Below are 19,238 nucleotides of genomic sequence, written 5' to 3'. Positions count from 1 at the left end.
TTAATGATTTTGTTTGATTTTATTCAATTTGGTGACAAAAAATAAGAAGGGTGTGTAAGAGGAGAAAATTAGTGTTCAGTTAAGGTTCTCTTAAATTTAATAATAAAAATCTTAGGAAAATGGAATTATTTACAAGTGGATATCTGTGATCGTGGGAAGAGAATTAGCATTCAAGTAATTTATTGATAAACTAAATGCAGATTATAGTTATTTCCATCCAGAGCTTAAAAATTCGTATTTACTCTACTCAATCTTAGCTCAAATGACCAGACACGGATGAGGGGAGGTTTAAGTATCAGGGTACAAATGTGTTCGATATTAAAGCGTCAAGCAAGCGATGGAGATAGAATCACTGCATTGCCTGACAACCCTCTGACTACACGATGGGAAAATGTATGTGTTTCTAACCCTATCTAGACTTCCGCTGCGGGAATTTTCCTGCTGATTCTGGTGCTCTTTTAAAATTTTGTTGAGCAGCCATGATTCATCGGATATCCAAAAATTTGGTCATGCCTGTGATTATTTTCATACCGTCAGTTCTTCTCACGTTGATAGTTGGATTCACACTACTTGTAGCTAGAAATATAATTTATTGAGCTTGATCTTTATGCTGCTACATATGGAGACCAGATTATTGAGTTGCCTAATAGCTTTTTCACGTCCAAAACACTAATGGTTTTGACCGAGGTCGAATTTTATTATCAATGTTCCCGCATCCGGTTGTTTCCCGTGTCTCAAGTTCCTTTATATGATACTTAATTATCCTGAAAATGACTCAATGTTTAAGTTTTTCCTGAACTGGCCTGTACTTGAAAATTTGGCTATAAAAGCGTATGATGTAGTTTTTAATTTCAATATTTATTTTCCTTAACTGTGCACTTTGAAGATGGGTACAATGTTTTACATGAGCTTTTGCTCGAAAACCTTGATGCCCGCTGGGTTTCTCAGATTATATTTTACAGAAAGCGCATTTTCTATTCAAAGCCAAGATTGACCTCCATGACCATCATGCAAATGAACCAATTCCTCAATTCTGACCGTGGAACCAAGCTTCCGGCAAGGATTTACAATGTTAAACATCTATCCCTTTCAGCTCATCTTTTTAAGGTAAGTAAATCGGAACTTGTTTCATTTACAATTGTAAGAAGGAAATGGAAGGGGTAATTTGGATGAAGTGAAGGATGCTACTGGATAGTCTGGATGCATGTTCCATTGGTGATTTTGTGTAATGTGGAAGAGTTATGGGGTGCGGCATTCATGCTGGCCCGTGGTTTTCAATCGCTTTAAAGTTAGATCGACTGAATGTGAAGGAATGAAAGAAATTAAGTAGCAATTAGGTTTGGTTGCGAAGGGTGGAAAAACTGAAATATCTCTATATCGGACAAACTGCAATTTCTGCTTGAAGCATCAGAGATTAACGTTATGCATTTCTTTTCTTTCGTCAAGCTTTGTTATGAATTTGATTGCGGTATGTGATATGCACTTTGCTGTCTATGCTTGAGGATTTGGATGCTGAATATGGAACAGTGCTCTTACTATATTTGATTGTTTTTCCTATTATATGATAATATATCAACTTCCTTTTACTGGCAATGAGAACTTGTAATTTTTTTCTCCAGATTGGTTCCTTTAAATGTATATATTTATTTTGTAATCTTTCATAATTATGCAATCTCGTCATTAATAAACAAAGACAGCCCAAAGGGAGGTGTAGCGTTCGTATTGAACGATTCTGATTATGACACATGTACCGTGAAGATTCGTATTGTTCATAAAAAAGTATGAGGGGACCTGCTATCAAAGTGTTCTATGTATAAATAGATAACTATTGACCCCTCATCCCCTCAAAATTTCATTGCCGCATGAAACTGAAAACCCTAAGAATGAAAATTTGGGTCTATCAAATGAAAACCCTAAGATTGAAAATTTGGGTCTATCAAATGAAAACCCTAAGATTCAAAAGTTCAAAACCCTTGGTTTGATATTCAAAACTCCCTTAATTTGCATTTTCGTTTTATCAAATGAAATGTATGTTTGGAATATGATCTCCTTATTCAATGGTCTGCTGAATAGACTCATCTCAAACTGACCAAAAATCTATACAGAGAAAAGAATCATATTAGTCATGATTTATTTTAGTAGCAAGTGAATTTTAAAAACTGTGTATTGTTTTGTGCTTCACTCTCATACTTCAGATATTGTCTCACTAGCATTTTGACTTCCTTTCCATTAACATCTGTTTGGCTACCAAGAAAACTGTCAAAAACACTAGAGGAATAGAGAAATTTAAGTCTTACCCTTTCTGTTGTTTATCTCTAGAGAATATGAAATCTTTATTTTGTTCATTCCGTCTCGAATATAGTATCCGGAACAATTGTTCCAATATAATGAATATTTTCTTTGAACTGTTTGTTTTCATTAAGAAATAGTAATTAGATATTTGAGAAGGCCATTATCATTAGAGGACATTATGGTTAAATGCAAAGTTGTTGGCATTCATTTGTAAATACTCGATTTGAAATATGATATGCTCAAATTTTTGCTCATTTACTTCTCCATTAGATTGTAAGTTACTATATGCACATCATAAATATGCTTATCTTTTTAAATTTTGACTAAAAGGTACAAATGGGTTCAATGCCAAAGCCTCAAGAGAGAGTCAGTGATAGGATAAGTGCACTACCAAATGAGGTTCTTTGCCACATACTTTCATTTCTTCCAACGAAGTATGTTGTTAGGACCACCGTTTTGTCTAAGAAATGGAACAACATATGGACTTGCGTTCCTAATCTGTACTTTTGTGACGATGACTACCCTAATGTTAATGCGTTTATATCATTTGTGGATCATGTACTTGACTCTCCTGACTTATCACGCATCCAAAAGTTCCATCTTCGATGTGACCATGACTACTTCGAACCCCCACCTATTGATCGTTGGATTCACAGTGCAATTAGACGGAAGGTTGTTGAACTTGATCTTTGTGTTTCTCACTTTGATCCAGACGACAATTTGGAATTGCCTCAAACAAATTTCATGTGCGAAACACTAGAAGTTTTGAAGCTGCAGTTTCATTTTATTGCTCATTCTCTTACATCAAAGTGTTTTCCAAATCTCAAGTTCCTCTATGTTCTAATTCATCATCCTGATATTGAATCAGTGAAAAATGTTTTATCTTACCTTCCTGTACTGGAAGGTTTGAGAATTGGGGGATCTCTTGACGATTATGATGTTGAAAGTCTGGATATCAACATCTCTGCACCATCACTGAAGACGTTAGCTATATGTTTGGAGTTTGACGATTTTGATGAGGAGTTCAAGATTTGTATTGACGCTCCAAAACTTGAATCCCTTGATGTCCAGCTACTTACTAGTTTGTTAAATTTTTCTTTGTTGATCAAGGAAAATCTCATAGTCAAGGCCAATGTGGATCCTGTTGGAAATTCAAATCAAAAAAAGGGTGCTACTAGCCATTGTTGAAAATCAATGTCAAAGTTAGGCATTGAAAGTTTGGCAATGTTAGGTATGGTTGAATAAAAATTATTAGGTGCAATTAATGTGTTTTGTGTGGTAATAAATAATCTTAGTTTAATCATTTGGTTTGCTATAAATACCCAAGTTCTCAAGCATTGTAAATCATCCCATCAAAATCCCATTTCTCATTCTCATTTTAAGCTTGTAAGCTATAGAGTTTGTAAACTCTCTTTTCATATATCAAAGTCCAAGTGTTTTATCAAAGCTTGTTGCTTCCCTCCTTTCTCTATTTCTTTCTTTGTCCAATTTTATTTGAGAGTGCAAAGTGAAAGAGGTGTGATAGAGTTTGTAAACTTATCACCCACATATTTTGGTATTGAGTTAGTAAACTGTCAAATACCAACAATTGGTATCAGAGCCAGAATACCATTCTGGCAGGTGCAGCAGTTATGGCGTCCAACTTAGTGCAACTCCAAGTTCCCACATTGAAGAAAGAAAATTATGAAAGATGGTGCATCCAATTCAAAGCATTGTTTGGATCACAGGAGCTATGGGAAGTTGTCAGTAGTGGGTATGTTGTACCCACTGCCGAGCAAGAAGCCGTATATACTGCGGATCAAAGGAACACTCTCAAGGACTTACGAAAGAAGGACCAAAAGGCGATGTATCTTCTATACCAGGGTTTGGAAGATTCAACGTTCGAGAAGGTTGCAGAAGCAACAACGAGCAAGCAAGTATGGGATACACTCAGTACAATCTACAAAGGAGTAGATCGAGTCAAGAAAGTGAGGTTACAATCACTTCGAGCAGATTTTGAAACTGCTCATATGAATGAAAGGGAGAGCATCTCCGACTATCACTCAAGGCTCATTGTGATAGTAAATCAGATGAGGAGAAATGGCGAGAGACTCGATGAAGTACGAGTTGTGGAGAAGATACTCCGGTCACTCACATCTAAGTTTGAGCATGTGGTGACTGCCATTGAGGAATCCAAGGATTTGGAGGTGATGAGCGCAGAAGAGCTACTAGGATCCCTCCTAGTTCACGAGCAACGCATTCAGAAGAATGCAAGCCCCACAACGCTAGAGCAAGCTTTGGAGTCAAAGTTGAATATTGACAAACCAAATAAAGGTCGTGGGCAGTGGAACTCACGTCGTGGGAGCTCATCCAACCGTAGCCGAGGACGAGCCCGAGGAAGAGGTCGAGGCTATGCACAAAATCAAGGTCAGTCTCAGGAATGGAGATCTACTCGAGGAAATGCGCATATCCAGTGTCACAACTGTAAGCAATATGGACATTATGCCAATGAATGTTCACATAAAAATGGTGAGCATGTCAACATGGCAGAATCAAGTGGAAATACTGATGAAGAACTTACAGTCTTACTAGCACACCATGATTCCAGTAGCCAACAAGATGTTTGGTATTTGGACTCTGGTGCAAGTAATCACATGTGTGGAAAGAAGGAGTTTTTTGCCGAACTCAAAGAAGGGGCCTATGGATCTGTAAGTCTTGGTGACTCCTCAAAGTTGCCAGTTGAAGGCAAAGGGAAGATCAAGATCATCCAGAAGGATGGAAGAGAAGAATACATCTCCGATACCTACTACATACCAGGTATGAAGAGCAACATTCTGAGCATTGGTCAACTGCTCCAGAAAGGGTACATTATACATATGGAGAACATGCTTCTCACTCTCAGGAATGCAAGGAGAAAGCTTATTGCACGTGTTCGAATGTCAAAGAACCGGATGTTTCCGTTGAATTTGAACACAAAGATTGGAAGCTGCAACATCGGTGTAATGGAAGATGAGTCATGGAAATGGCATCTTCGATTTGGCCATCTTAATTTCAATGGCCTAAAGTTGCTGTCAAGTGGAGGAATGGTTCGTGGTCTACCCCAGATTGAAGCCACACGCCAAGTATGTGAAGGTTGTGTGCTTGGCAAGCAAGCACGACTATCGTTCCCTGTTGGTGATACATGGAGAGCAAAGGCACCACTGCAGTTGGTGCACACAGATATATGTGGTCCATTGGATCCCATGTCTTATGGAGGTAATAGGTATTTTATTACCTTCATTGATGATTTCAGTAGAAAGACTTGGGTCTATTTTCTCAAGGAGAAGTCAGCTGCCCTAAAAATTTTCAAGGAGTTCAAGGCACTCACAGAGGCAGAAAGTAACCACAAGCTTGTGGCTGTGAGATCAGATAGAGGTGGAGAGTACACCTCCAATGCTTTCCAAGCATACTGCAAGGAGCAAGGAATTAGGCATCAACTTACTGCTGCCTATACCCCACAGCAAAATGGGATAGCCGAAAGAAAGAATCGAACCATCCTTGACATGACAAGGTCCATGCTTAAGGAGAAGAATTTGCCAAAAGAGTTATGGGCAGAAGCTGTAGCTTGTTCGATTTATTTGTTGAATCGATGTCCAACAAAGAGTGTCAAGAGGATGACACCACAAGAGGCTTGGAGTGGATACAAGCCGAATGTTACACACCTAAGAATTTTTGGGTGTGTTGCATATGCTCAAGTTCCAGAAGCCAAGAGGAGGAAACTTGATGATAGAGGTGAGAAGTGTGTGTTTGTGGGCTATAGTGAAGAGTCCAAGGCATACAAGCTCTACAACCCACTAACTGGCAAACTAGTGGTTAGTAGAGATGTCATCTTCAGTGAGGAAGAGACATGGACGTGGAACAACAAAGAAGTCAGTAAAGAGAAGATCGTCTCCACTAATTTTGAAGAACCAGAAGTTGTACCACCGATTGAGCAACAGCCTGCTCAAACAATCACAACAACTCCAGTGCACAGAATTGCAAGGAGTGGTCCTACATCTAGTGAGGAAAGCAGCTCCTCAACTCCAGTGAGGTTAAGGAGCCTCACAGAGATTTATGGACAAGAAGAAGAAGAAGAAACCAACCTTTTCTGCTTGTATGCAGACCACGAGCCTTTCTCATTCAATGAAGCTGTGGAAGAAGATTGTTGGAAGAAAGCCATGGAAGAAGAGATCCATGCCATCGAGAAGAATGACACTTGGGAGCTGACAAAGCTCCCACCAAATCAGAAGGCTATTGGTGTCAAGTGGGTTTACAAGATCAAACGCACTGCAGATGGGAGTGTGGATCGATACAAATCAAGGCTTGTAGCAAAGGGCTACAAACAGAAGTATGGAGTGGACTATGATGAAGTCTATGCTCCAGTTGTGAGACTTGACACGGTAAGATTGCTAATCTCTCTTGCCGCACATCATAAATGGAAAATTTATCAACTAGATGTCAAGTCAGCCTTCCTTAATGGAGTACTTGAGGAAGAAGTGTACGTGGAACAACCGGAAGGCTTCCAAGTACAAGGAGAAGAAGATAAGGTGTATCGTTTGAAGAAGGCTTTGTACGGCCTCAAGCAAGCACCACGAGCTTGGAACTCAAGGATCGACAACTACCTTCACCAAAATGGATTTCAGAAATGTCCATACGAGCATTCAGTTTACATGAAGAATGGTGAAAAAGGGGAGTTCTTAATTATTTGTCTCTATGTAGATGATTTATTGTTTACAGGAAACAATGAGGCAATGTTCCATGAGTTCAAGCAATCCATGTTCAGTGAATTCGAGATGACTGACAATGGATTAATGTCATACTTTCTTGGCATAGAAGTGAAGCAAGAAAGTGATGGTATCTACATCTCTCAACAAAGGTACATGAGAGACATATTGAAGAAGTTCAATATGGACAAGTGCAACACTGTCAATACCCCAGTCGCAACTGGATTGAAGCTGTCCAAAGGAGGAGAGGGTGAGTTTGTAAACTCAACAGTGTACAAAAGCCTCGTTGGAAGCCTAAGGTACCTTACAATCACAAGACCTGATATAGTTTATGGTGTTGGACTCGTGAGTCGATACATGGAAACACCAAGGGAGTCTCATTGGCTGGCCGCCAAGAGAATTTTGAGGTACATAAGAGGTACTCTAAACTATGGTCTATTTTATAATTTTGGTGAAGATGCAAAATTATTTGGTTATTCAGATAGTGATTGGGGAGGTGACCAAGATGAAAGGAAAAGCACAACTGGCTATGTGTTTTTTCTAGGATCAACAGCTTTCTCATGGACTTCAAAGAAGCAATCAATTGTTGCTTTGTCATCATGTGAAGCCGAGTATGTTGCTGTAGCCTCAACCGTGTGTGAGGCAATTTGGTTAAGAAATCTGTTGAAGTCAGTGTGTCATCCACAAGTGGAATCGACTGTGATTCATGTAGATAACGTGTCTGCAATCAAACTTGCAAAGAATCCTGTTCAACATGGAAGGAGCAAGCACATTGATACCAGGTTCCATTTTCTAAGGGACCATGTGAAGCAAAAGACAATTGAACTTGTCTACTGTCACACCAAGGAACAAGTGGCAGACATCTTCACAAAGCCATTGCCAATTGAAACATTCCGGCTACTGCGTGAAATGCTAGGAATGAAGGCGTTTTGATTTGAGGAGGTGTGTTGGAAATTCAAATCAAAAAAAGGGTGCTACTAGCCATTGTTGAAAATCAATGTCAAAGTTAGGCATTGAAAGTTTGGCAATGTTAGGTATGGTTGAATAAAAATTATTAGGTGCAATTAATGTGTTTTGTGTGGTAATAAATAATCTTAGTTTAATCATTTGGTTTGCTATAAATACCCAAGTTCTCAAGCATTGTAAATCATCCCATCAAAATCCCATTTCTCATTCTCATTTTAAGCTTGTAAGCTATAGAGTTTGTAAACTCTCTTTTCATATATCAAAGTCCAAGTGTTTTATCAAAGCTTGTTGCTTCCCTCCTTTCTCTATTTCTTTCTTTGTCCAATTTTATTTGAGAGTGCAAAGTGAAAGAGGTGTGATAGAGTTTGTAAACTTATCACCCACATATTTTGGTATTGAGTTAGTAAACTGTCAAATACCAACAGATCCCTCATACGCAGAAATGCCTAATAGTGATATTGCAGACGTGGCAGATATTCTCTTCTATGCAGAAGAGCCTGATCGCGCAATAGCACTTCTGAGAAATGTCTCCAATGTCAAGTACCTGTCTCTTTCAGCTCATAGTTTGGAAGTAAGTTCTTTACTGTTTAAGATACAAAAACGCATAAATAATGTTCAGTTTCTGAATGAGTTTCTCTTTGATCATTACTTGAACTTATTTTCATCCAGGGTGATTTTCCTGCATTTGACAATTTGAACCAACTGAAGCTGGTTTTTTACGATTGCGGTTACTGGAGATATCTGACAAATTTACTCGAGAGATCACCTAATCTAGAATATCTCGTCTTTGAATACAAAGTAAGACATAATTCGACTTATGCAACTGTTTACCAACAAAGACCAGCCTTTCGGATTCTCATGATTTATTTATGTTACGTGCATTTTAGGATTGTACCATATGCAATGTAGAAGACTTCAGGCATGAATTTATTCCACAAGAAGTTGTGCCTATTTCTTTGTCGTCGCAGCTCAAGATTATTACTGTAAACAGATTCAAGGGAACGCGTGGTGAGATGGAATTGGTAAAGTACTTGTTAAAGAATGGTGGAGTACTAAATAAGATGACCATTGACGCTTCAGGGAATACAAATCTTCCGCATGCACGTACGAAGGTGTTATCAAAGGAAGTTTCACTGTTTCAAAGGGGTTCAAAGACCTGTCAAGTTGAAATTCGATTTGGGATTTCATAATGGCATCATTTTCAGACACATTTCAATAGTTTGGAAGGAACATTGTTCCAAAGGCATTACTGGATCGTGCACACAGTTGTTCCTCAAGAGATCACCTTTTTTGGACGTTGCCTCAAAGATTTACAAACAATTGAAGTAATCAGTACCGATTAGTCAGTTTGTAGTCATTGTTTTGTACTTTTTGTGTCATCGTTTTGAACAAGTTTTGCTTAATTAATCAGTCAGATTATGAACATTATTTAAGTTTTAATATATCTGGTTTTCTAAAAAAGAAAAAAGACTTGCAAACAATAATTGATTCTTAATTTCTAACTAAATAGTTCTTGATCAATCGGTATTTCTGTTTCATCTGTTGGAGTATATCTCAAGTTCGAACAAGACTCTTCTTACAAGAGTAAAAGTGATCTTATTATCAACTGATGCCGCTTTAAGGTTTAGAATCAAAAGTAATCAATTGAAAATATACATTGAAAAAGAAAAAAATACATTGTTTACAATGGTAGACTAGCAAATTTTCACTACTTTAGTTTATCAATAGATGTGTTAGTATGAGTAAACAACTTGTAACTCAATTTGGTTAAAAGCATTCACCTTTGTACAAATGTTCGAGGTCAACTTTCCATTGCCAGTGTTGCTTGTATTAAACAAAGAAAAAAGATGTGGTAGTACATATGCATGTAAATATATATTTTGCTTGTGTTATTCCAAGTTATAACTGTGGTTGTAACCCGACAATGTTTTCTAAAATGCATCAGGTTAAAAATGGTTTCGAAGTCTAAGAATCAAGCAAGATTCATGTTGTCATGTTCCCCATTTGTAGAGAGGAAGGGGGAAGTGGTGAAAAATACATCTAGGATCATAGTTTTTAATCCCTTCATAGCTGGACAGATTGAAAGAAACGAAGGCGTGGAAGACGCTGGTTCTTCCCAGCTGTTGTTTATTACTTCATCTTTCTTGAAGGGTTGTTCTCTGCCTGCTTTTGATAATTTGAGCAAATCGACGCTGGTTCTTCACAGTTGTTGTTACGGGTGGGAAATGCTAATAGAGTTGCTCAGGGGATCGCCTGCTCAGAGCTTCCATGGTATGCACCGGATTTTGTTCCATTTGTTTATCGTCATAAATCAAAACTATCTCCATGAGGGCATTCCGGGGAAATCCAGATGAGATTGAAGTAGCAAGGTTTTAGTTAACGAATGGTGAAGTCTTGCAGAAGATGACTATTTTATACTGCTGATCTTTTGATTAGAAAGGAGACTTATATGAAAAATTCTCAATGTTCGAAATGGCTTCAAAGACTTGTGATTTGTGAAGTGGAATTCATCGAGATGTAGGAGGATTTTACTTTTGGAATCTAATTCTAGGTTTAAAATCGGTTAAGGTGGTTTGGACACGTGAACCGAATATCTATTTATGATTTGGTTAGATGATGCAACTATGAGACGGAGACTCAAGACAAAAAGGGGTAAAGAAAGTCTAGTAATACTTAGGTCCCATTTGGTATTGCTTTCTTTTCACCAGAAAACTGCTTCCCTTTAAAGTTAAGTAGTAAACAAATGTTTGGTAAACGTAAAATATCCTGCTTATTTTACAAGCAATAGCTTCCAAATAACAGCTTTTAAAAGTAGCTTGTACGTTGCTTTTAAAAGATTCTTTAATAAAAAGCTGAGTTGAGCCACTATAAATATTTTCAATTATTGTAATACCTTCATAACTTTTTTGAAAATGACATATTTAGCCATCCACACACATTTTATCTCTTAGAGAATAAAGTGATCGCTATTGTCTACCACCGCCATTCATGTTGCTACAACCACCACCATAACCATAACCTCCACCAATGTGACCACAACCACAATCGAAACTACCACCATTGCCACCACTGCTGCCTCCACCACCGCCGCCACCACCACCATAACCAAAACCGCCACCACTACCACCACAACCACAACCGCCACTACCACCACTATAACTGCAACCGTCATCATTGCCAACACAACTACAACCGCAATCACTGGTGCTACAACCGTTCCTACCACCATTGTTACCTCTGCACTCGAACCACCACATCCCACTATTAGCACCACCACCACCACCACTATTACCACCACCATCCCCCCACTGTTGTTGTCGCATCCACCACTACTATGTCCATTTTGTCATTATATGCGATTATATCACTTTTACCTTAAAATTTATTAAACGCTTTTATACTGCTTGTCAAACTCACAACACTTTTAAAATATAGTTAACCAAATGCTAATATGCTTTATTTTGCAGCTGATTATTTTTAAAGCATAGCAAAAGCAGTTTTTTGAAAAAAAAACATAGTAGTCCTAAACTAGCCCTTATAAAGGGAAGTTAAGAAAAAATGTGAATTACTTAAAAAAGATATGGAATACTTTTGTTAGTACACATTTGTTTTCTCTTATGCACATATTTAATCACATTCGTAAATTATTCTTTAATATATACATAGCATTTAATGATAAGAAAAACATATGATTGAAATTAAAAATAAAATATTTAAATACTTGTGGAAATCAAATTTAGTCTTCGTTGTTATCATTTAAAGTGTAGGATTGTATATTTAATGACATGAGAGACAAATGACTAAAATTGAAAATAAAATATCTAAATATTTGTGGAATCAAATCTAACATTTGTTGTTATCATTTAATGTGTGTGACTGTGTGTTTAATGATACAAAGAACAAATGACTAAAATCGAAAATAAAATATCAAAATATTTGTGGAAATCAAATTTAATGTTCGTTGTTATCATTTAAATTGTGCGATTCGTTTAACTAAACAGAGAATAAGTGACTAAAATTGAAGGTAAAATATCTAAGTATTTGTAGAAATAAAACGTCTGTTCTTATCATTTAAAGTGTGGGACTGTATATTTGACGACACGAGAAATGAATGACTGAAATTGAAAATAAAATATCTAAGTATTTATGGAATCAAATATAACGTTCGTTGTTATTATTTAAAGTGTGTGACTCTATACGCGAAATAAATGATTAAAATTGAAAGTCAAATATCTAAGTATTCGTGGAAATCAAATTTAACGTTCGTTGTTATAGTGTGCGAGTGTGTGTGGCTATCATTTTTATTTCAAAATTAAGCTAAAAAAATGCTTCGAAAAAAAGGACAAAGGAGTATTTATATAATTTTTGGTCTGAAAAATGAGCCAAAGCTGCAGTAAAATTGGCAGCGTAACGCAGAGAATATGAGCGAGAGAATCCGGTAGAAGAGAGCAAGCACGCGTTCGTGATTTTCGATGAGGAAAAGAGCACCGCGAAGAACCCAAAAGCCAGAAGAAGAATTGCAGACCCGAAACCTCCACCCAATCTCTTCGTCTTCAGCTCCAATTCTTCCTCCTGGCTCCGTAAGCTCTCGTTTTCTCATCTGGGTTCTCTCTCACTCCTTTTTTGCTGCGACTTTCTGCGAAAAAATTTGAATCTTTGGTTGCAGGCACGCGAGGAGCAGCGGCGGCGGTAACATGTGCCGGCAGGAGGAGCGGGTGCGGATGTCGTCGGAGGAAGAAATTGCGGCGGAGGAGAGCCTCTCTGTCTATTGCAAGCCTGTCGAGTTCTACAACATTCTCCAACGCCGCGCTATTAGAAATGTACTACTTTTTTTCGTATTGTTTAGCCTAATTATCTGCATATATGTGACAATGAAATCGAAGATTTATACTTTGGTTGCCAATTTGTAATGGGTTTGTGTGCATTTTTCGAATGTAGCCAGCGTTTCTTCAGAGATGTTTGAGCTACAAAATAGAGGCCAAACACAAAAGGAGGTAATGGCAGCAATCAAATTTTAACTTCTGTTCGGTACAATGTGTGTGCTAGTTTGTTTTTTTTTGTTTTTTTGTTTTTTTCTCCTGACTGGGTTGGTGTTGGTTGAAATTCAGGATACAAATGACGGTTTCCATTTCGATGAATGAGATGGAAGGTCTACAAACCCAGAATCTCTTTCCTTTGTATGTGTTTTTGGCCAGACTAGTTCCTGATGTTGCGGTTCCAGAGGTATGTATATGCATGTTTTTAGTCTTAGAATTGTTGATCAACGTCTTTTTATTTTTTTATTTTTGTTATCATCATCTAAAGATCATCATTGCACAAAAATTATTTAATTTGGAGATTATTAGGCATCCTTGCATGTGAAAATCAATTGATGATTTTGATATAAAGCCGTATCATCATATTAAATTGCACATTTGTTAATGCATATGAATTATTTGGAGAAATTTTTCGATATATTCGGATCACCACCATGCGATGTTGTGATTTCACTAATTAAAATTATAGCACGTGTGTTTATTTACTTTTTATTAATATATACTAAAATTGCGACAACAATTTTATCCTTATCCATGTTATAAAAAAATTTCGGTTATTAACGCATCATTATGATGTGCCAACCATTAAATTTGTCCTAAGTCACGGAGATTTTTAGTATATCAGAAACACGATCTGATACACTAAGTGTCTTAATTCTATTGGTTGGTGGTTTTTTTTTTTTTTTTTTTTTTTTAATTTTAATTTTAATTTTTTAAAAAATTTTCAATCAATTGAATTATTACACTCGATATTACCAAACCGTGTACCCAGCACACTGTTAAAACATACACGTGCAAATGCCACCTGGATCCCTACACCTCCATGCAGACTGACACGAAGCCATCCTCTTACGTACCACCACCGTTTTACATGTGGATCAAGACTGGATGTAAGGTGCTTACAGGGAGCAAGCATTTTCCACACCATTCAAACAAGTTCCTCATCACCAAAACTCCATCTCTCTCTTTACTTCCCCTCTCTTTCTCGCTACAGGTTAATGGAAGCCTCACTGGGCAGTGTTGCCCTAACTGTTGTTTTGGTTAGCATTGTAGCATGGGCATGGAGTTTGCTGAATTGGGTGTGGTTCAGGCCAAAGAAATTAGAAAGATACCTGAGGCAACAAGGCTTGGGGGGCAACTCCTACAGACTTTTGTTTGGAGACTTGAAAGAAAGCTCCATGATGCACAAACAAGCAAGATCCAAACCCATGAACCACCTCTCACATGATATAGTGCCGCACATCCTCCCTTTTCTCCACCAGACAGTGATCACCTACGGTATGTCCAGTCTTATTTGTCAAATATGTATGTATGTATACTAATTAGTATTGTGAACTCTCACCGTATGCCAAATATTTGATTACATTCATATCACCAGGCATGTGTAGTACTCTTATAAGTTAAACATGACATGGATTAGTTAATTAAACAAAAACTAAAATTTGCAGGCAAGAATTCTTTTATTTGGATGGGGCCCACTCTGAGGGTGAACATTTTGAATCCAGAAGATTTGAGAGATGTCTTAAACAGATATGATGATTTTCGGAAGCCACTTAGTAATCCAATAACAAGGGTACTTCCACAGGGACTTGTAAATATTGATGGTGAAAAATGGACGAAACACAAAAAGATTATCAACCCAGCATTCCATTTAGAGAAGCTAAAGGTATTGTACTGTATATTTCCAACATGCATTCAAGTTTCTTGAGCTTTCGTTTTCTTCTGTTCCTTTTTTGCATGAACAATTCCTGGAGATCTAAATAACAATTGTGTGTATTTTATAAGTAAAATACTCCACCAGCACTATGAACAATTCTTGGAGATCTATATATTGGTGTAAAGTGATAATTAATAATTTTTCTCATATTGCAGGTTATGGTACCGACATTTTACCAATGTTGTAGCGAGATGATTGATACATGGGAGAACTTGGTGGCCAACGAGGGTTTATATGAGTTGGATGTGTGGCCTTGGCTACAGAGTTTGGCAGCCGATGTGCTTTCTCGAGCTGCATTTGGAAGTAGCTATGAAGAGGGAAAGAAAATATTCCAACTGCTGAAAGAGCATGCGAGAATTGGTGCAACACTTCTAAGAAGAAGCTTAACAAGTGTCTATATCCCAGGATGGAGGTAAAATTTAACTTTTTTTATTGGAAAAAGAAAAAAAAAATACTACTAATGTAACAAGTTCATCATTTGTGCAGGTTTCTACCATCAAAAATGAACAAGAGGATGAAGGAAATTAATAAAGAGATAAGAGTGTTAATCATGGATATTATAAACAAAAGAGAAGGGACGATTAAGGCAGGTGACAATATTAATAAAGATGATTTATTGGGTGTGCTTTTGGAGTCCAACTCCAAGGAAATTAAGGAACATGGGAACCACAAAAACGTTGGAATGAGTATTGAAGAAGTGATTGAGGAGTGTAAGCTGTTTTACTTTGTTGGGCAAGAGACCACTGCAGCATTTCTAGTTTGGGCAATGGTTTTACTAAGCCACAATCAGAATTGGCAAAATCGAGCAAGAGAAGAAGTCTTGCAGGTTATTGGAAGCAATAACACACCAACCTTTGATGAGCTAATGCACCTACGTGTTGTAAGTGTCTAATGTTTTCATGTAAACTAATTATATGTATAATTTGAATGTTTTATATCGCTTACATGAAATAATTAGCTACACCTATAATATGCCCTAGGTGACCATGATCTTACTGGAAGTTCTGAGATTATACCCACCGGGTGTTGAGGTGTCTAGAATCACTCACAAGAAAACACAACTTGGGAAATTATCATTACCAGCTGGAGTCGACGTCTATGTACCCATACTTCTTGTTCACCATGACAAAGAATTGTGGGGTGACGATGCAGATGAGTTCAAACCAGAGAGGTTTTCAGGAGGAGTTTCAAATGCAACAAACAACAGATTCACATACTTCCCCTTTGGCGCTGGTCCGCGGATTTGCATTGGCCAAAATTTTGCTATGATGGAAGCAAAACTGGCCTTATCATTGATCTTACAACACTTCACCTTCGAGCTCTCTTCATCCTATGCTCATGATCCTTCAACATACGCAACTCTTCAACCTCAATTTGGTGCTCACATCATTTTACATAAACGTCGTTATTAGTTTTGTTAAGTATCGATGTTTAAAGTTCTAAACCATGTATTGTGTTGTAATGCATGTATTTTCTCTAAATAGAACTTTGCCGCCTAATATGTCTTGCATGTTATTTCTAGAAGCTGCTACATAAGAATGAGCTAGATATAGATAGTCATAGTGACGCAGTGAGTTCAGCTTCGCCTGTGATGCAAGACGTAGCCTCCAGTAAGAACATTTTAATAGCCTAATGTGGTGCACATGATATGGTCCAAGTGTGATATATTCAGTTTAATGGATATTATTGTGATGGGTAATAAATAACTATGAGTTTCAAGGAAACAGGTTCTCTTTACCTATAACATTGCACATACCCATATAGTGTTACATTAATGAAAAACACGTATTAGGGTGCACATACTCATCTACAGAACGTTCAAGATAAAAGGTTGTAGATGATATTTAACGACTAGTTATCAAGTTATGTGATTTACGTCTTCCCCATTAATTGTGTGAATATCATGGAGTTCAAGATTTTGGCTCATAAATTGAGTCTTATGACTTTACCCAATTTTAAGTTGGTTTTTATTACAAATAATCCATGAAATTAACCCTCACCATCAAGATAGTCTTTGAAATTGAAAATCAATCAATGTAGTTCCTGAAAATAGGTGTTGCAAATCAATGTGGTCATTCCGTCATAATTATGTTAAAAATTATGTTAAGTGCTGATGTGGCACATAAATGGGCCCCATAAGTTTTTTTCTCCTCACAAATGATCCTTGAAATTGATCCACTACATCAAAATGGTCATGAAATTGACTCGCGACATCAAAATGGTTCTTGAATTTGAAAATTGATCAATGTAGTCCAACAAGTAAGTGTCTCAAATCAATGTAGTCCTTCTATTATACTATTGTTATGTGCTGATGTGACACATAAATGGGTCACACAAGTCTAATTAAATTTAAAAAAAAAATTAGAAATATGCTTAATAATTTAATAGTTAATAAAAAATTGTCAACTCAAAAATCCAATCTTGCAATCACCTCCGATCACAGTCCACATTTCTCTACCTCATTCGTTCTCTATTCTCTAAAAGAAATCTCAATACACTCATCTTTACACATTTCGACACCCTTCACCGAATTGAACCTGGATCGAGATCAACTTTGTGATGGCTTGGCCCATTAGCAACACTACTGGAACATCACCGTTAACATTTAGGCGATCAACATCTTCACAACCTTAATCTTGGAAAGCTTGTTCACGCTTCCTTGTTGGTCTGGTGATGCAAAGAACGATGAGGTTTGCCTTAAGATATTGAGGTTATAACTGAGGTGTGCCCATTGTTGGTTGAAAACTATTTCCACACCCCCTCTTAGGCCTTGGTTAAGCCTTGTGCCTTTGAGAATTTATGGAATGGATCTCTCTTCGGAGTAGGCCCTACTATAAGAAGAAAAAAAAATTCCATTGTGCAAAAGGGTATTTAGACAATTTTTTAATTAATTATTAAACCCACATCAACACATAACAAATTTTTTTATAGAATTGTGGCGGAATAATCATATTGATTTGTGACACATATTTTCAAGGACTACATTGATTGATTTTCAATTTCAGGAACCATATTAATGATGTGGATCAATTTCAAGGACCATCTTGATGGTGTGGATCAATTTAGGAACTATTTGTGATAAAAACCTATAAATTTTGTGGGACCCATTTATATGCCACATCAGCACTTAACAGAATTTTTAACAGAATTGTGACAAAAGGACTATATAGTTTTGCGACGCCTATTTTAAGAGACTATATTGATTGATTTTTAATTTCAGGGATATTTGTGATAAAAATCCTTCTAAGTTTACATGTTGTATGCTCTGAGAACTCTTATATTTTCCATTAATATTTAGAGTTTAATTTATTCTGTACCAGCTTTCATGAGGTGATTTGGATTACATATCACCAAAAAAAAAAAAAAAAAGGAGAGAGAGATTTCGTCGCCTTATGTTTTGCCCGACAACAATCTATCGGGTAAAATTCGTTGTAAATGGTAATTTCTGATAGTGTATCTATCGGCAACTTTACTATATGTGGATATACTCAAACGTCGCGTGGAGTGATCTTTGATGAACAATTTCATACGTGAGTATTTAAAATGATTTCTCACTTTGGTTTGGCCTGACACGAGTAAAGTTTATAAGAACTTTTCGTCTGGGTCTTTTCCTTTTTTTTTACTTTATGAAGGATGTATTATCATGTGTGTTGTAAACAGTGTTATTATAGGAATGCGACTGTGTAAATTAGAAATAGGAATTCATTAGGTGTTTGTAGAGATCAAATCCTTTATGACTTGTATTACTTGTAAGCGTGAGAGATTTTAAGTTTGATTTTCACCAAATACGAATTTGAACAATATTATTGCTAGCCTATTGTGAAGCTAAACCCACCTCCTCCCCTTTAGTGTAGATAATATTATTTGTTCAAAAAAAAAAAAGAAAAAAAAGAAGCAACTCTAAACCTAATCCCTTTGATTTTTATTTTTATTTCATGCTTTGTATACTAATATTACTATGTTTCATTATATGCAAATTACTTGTTGATGTATGCGTGGGTATATCAAAAAAAGAATAAACAAAGGATTTCAAAAGAATAATATTACATTTACCATCTAGTTGTACTATCTCTCTAATAGAGATAAGATCTACCAATGCATTTAAGTCTCATTTTTATTTGAGAGATGGTAAGAATAACATTTTTTATTTCAAAAACCCTAAAATCCGTAGTAGCAGCAGCTGGAAGACGCACCCCATGGCGAGACGATGAGCGCGCCAAGCAACGAGCCAAAGTCACCAAACCCTAGCCCTGGCCTAGACAACACGTCGTTTTTTTTTACGGTAGTGTTCCTAACCTCTAGACATAAACCGAGAAAACCCTACATCTGTGAGGACTAGCTAGTCAACATGATGCCAGAAGTCGCCTTCCCGTGATGGCGGGGTTGTCTATGACGACTGGAATCCAAGAGATTACCCAAAGAATCTCATTGGATTAGGGCATCTTGAGGGCACCCGTAACATCTCCGAGGTCGGTACACCTCGCCGCCATCATGTGTGATGATGTC

The 19,238-nt window shown here is 37.0% G+C and overlaps 3 protein-coding genes across 3 annotated transcripts; all 3 read left to right on the top strand.

Annotated features, from left to right (window-relative positions):
• The first annotated feature begins 2,628 nt into the window (after positions 1–2,628).
• On the top strand, positions 2,629–10,333 carry LOC103931552 (F-box/LRR-repeat protein 13-like). Its single transcript, XM_048586668.1, has 6 exons — positions 2,629–3,435; positions 4,023–4,045; positions 8,433–8,550; positions 8,649–8,777; positions 8,867–9,114; positions 9,925–10,333. The coding sequence occupies exons 1-6, from the start codon at positions 2,629–2,631 to the stop codon at positions 10,331–10,333; spliced, it is 1,734 nt and encodes a 577-aa protein (XP_048442625.1).
• Positions 10,334–12,345: 2,012 nt separating this feature from the next.
• LOC125478489 (polycomb group protein EMBRYONIC FLOWER 2-like) lies at positions 12,346–13,400 on the top strand. Its single transcript, XM_048586667.1, has 5 exons — positions 12,346–12,559; positions 12,646–12,799; positions 12,918–12,973; positions 13,088–13,244; positions 13,368–13,400. Exons 2-5 carry the CDS (start codon positions 12,674–12,676, stop codon positions 13,398–13,400), a joined length of 372 nt encoding a protein of 123 aa, XP_048442624.1. The 5' UTR covers positions 12,346–12,559; positions 12,646–12,673.
• A 613-nt stretch (positions 13,401–14,013) lies between these two features.
• LOC125478623 (cytochrome P450 CYP72A219-like) lies at positions 14,014–16,180 on the top strand. The gene is made up of 5 exons (XM_048586984.1): positions 14,014–14,293; positions 14,464–14,681; positions 14,888–15,144; positions 15,219–15,612; positions 15,713–16,180. Exons 1-5 carry the CDS (start codon positions 14,014–14,016, stop codon positions 16,142–16,144), a joined length of 1,581 nt encoding a protein of 526 aa, XP_048442941.1. The 3' UTR covers positions 16,145–16,180.
• The last annotated feature ends 3,058 nt before the right edge of the window (positions 16,181–19,238 follow it).

Source organism: the organism of the source record quoted next, unplaced genomic scaffold (genome assembly GCF_019419815.1).
Source record: "Pyrus x bretschneideri cultivar Hongxiangsu unplaced genomic scaffold, Pyrus_bretschneideri_v1 Contig25, whole genome shotgun sequence".
In the NCBI taxonomy this organism is placed as follows: domain Eukaryota; kingdom Viridiplantae; phylum Streptophyta; class Magnoliopsida; order Rosales; family Rosaceae; genus Pyrus; species Pyrus x bretschneideri.
Note: the sequence above shows the minus strand (reverse complement) of the source record. Positions and strands in the feature narration are given on the sequence as shown.

Excerpts from the sequence above, each read along its gene's own strand:
- LOC125478489 (XM_048586667.1), top strand. The coding sequence starts at position 12,674 with ATGTGCCGGCAGGAGGAGCGGGTGCGGATGTCGTCGGAGGAAGAAATT. Across the intron at positions 12,800-12,917 it reads AACGCCGCGCTATTAGAAAT|CCAGCGTTTCTTCAGAGATG; the intron begins GTACTACTTTTT and ends TTTCGAATGTAG. Across the intron at positions 13,245-13,367 it reads TCTTAGAATTGTTGATCAAC|CCGTATCATCATATTAAATT; the intron begins GTCTTTTTATTT and ends TTTGATATAAAG.
- LOC125478623 (XM_048586984.1), top strand. The coding sequence starts at position 14,014 with ATGGAAGCCTCACTGGGCAGTGTTGCCCTAACTGTTGTTTTGGTTAGC. Across the intron at positions 14,294-14,463 it reads CCAGACAGTGATCACCTACG|GCAAGAATTCTTTTATTTGG; the intron begins GTATGTCCAGTC and ends TAAAATTTGCAG. Across the intron at positions 14,682-14,887 it reads TCCATTTAGAGAAGCTAAAG|GTTATGGTACCGACATTTTA; the intron begins GTATTGTACTGT and ends CTCATATTGCAG.
- LOC103931552 (XM_048586668.1), top strand. The coding sequence starts at position 2,629 with ATGGGTTCAATGCCAAAGCCTCAAGAGAGAGTCAGTGATAGGATAAGT. Across the intron at positions 4,046-8,432 it reads TGGGAAGTTGTCAGTAGTGG|TGATATTGCAGACGTGGCAG; the intron begins GTATGTTGTACC and ends AATGCCTAATAG. Across the intron at positions 9,115-9,924 it reads TTATCAAAGGAAGTTTCACT|GTTAAAAATGGTTTCGAAGT; the intron begins GTTTCAAAGGGG and ends AAAATGCATCAG.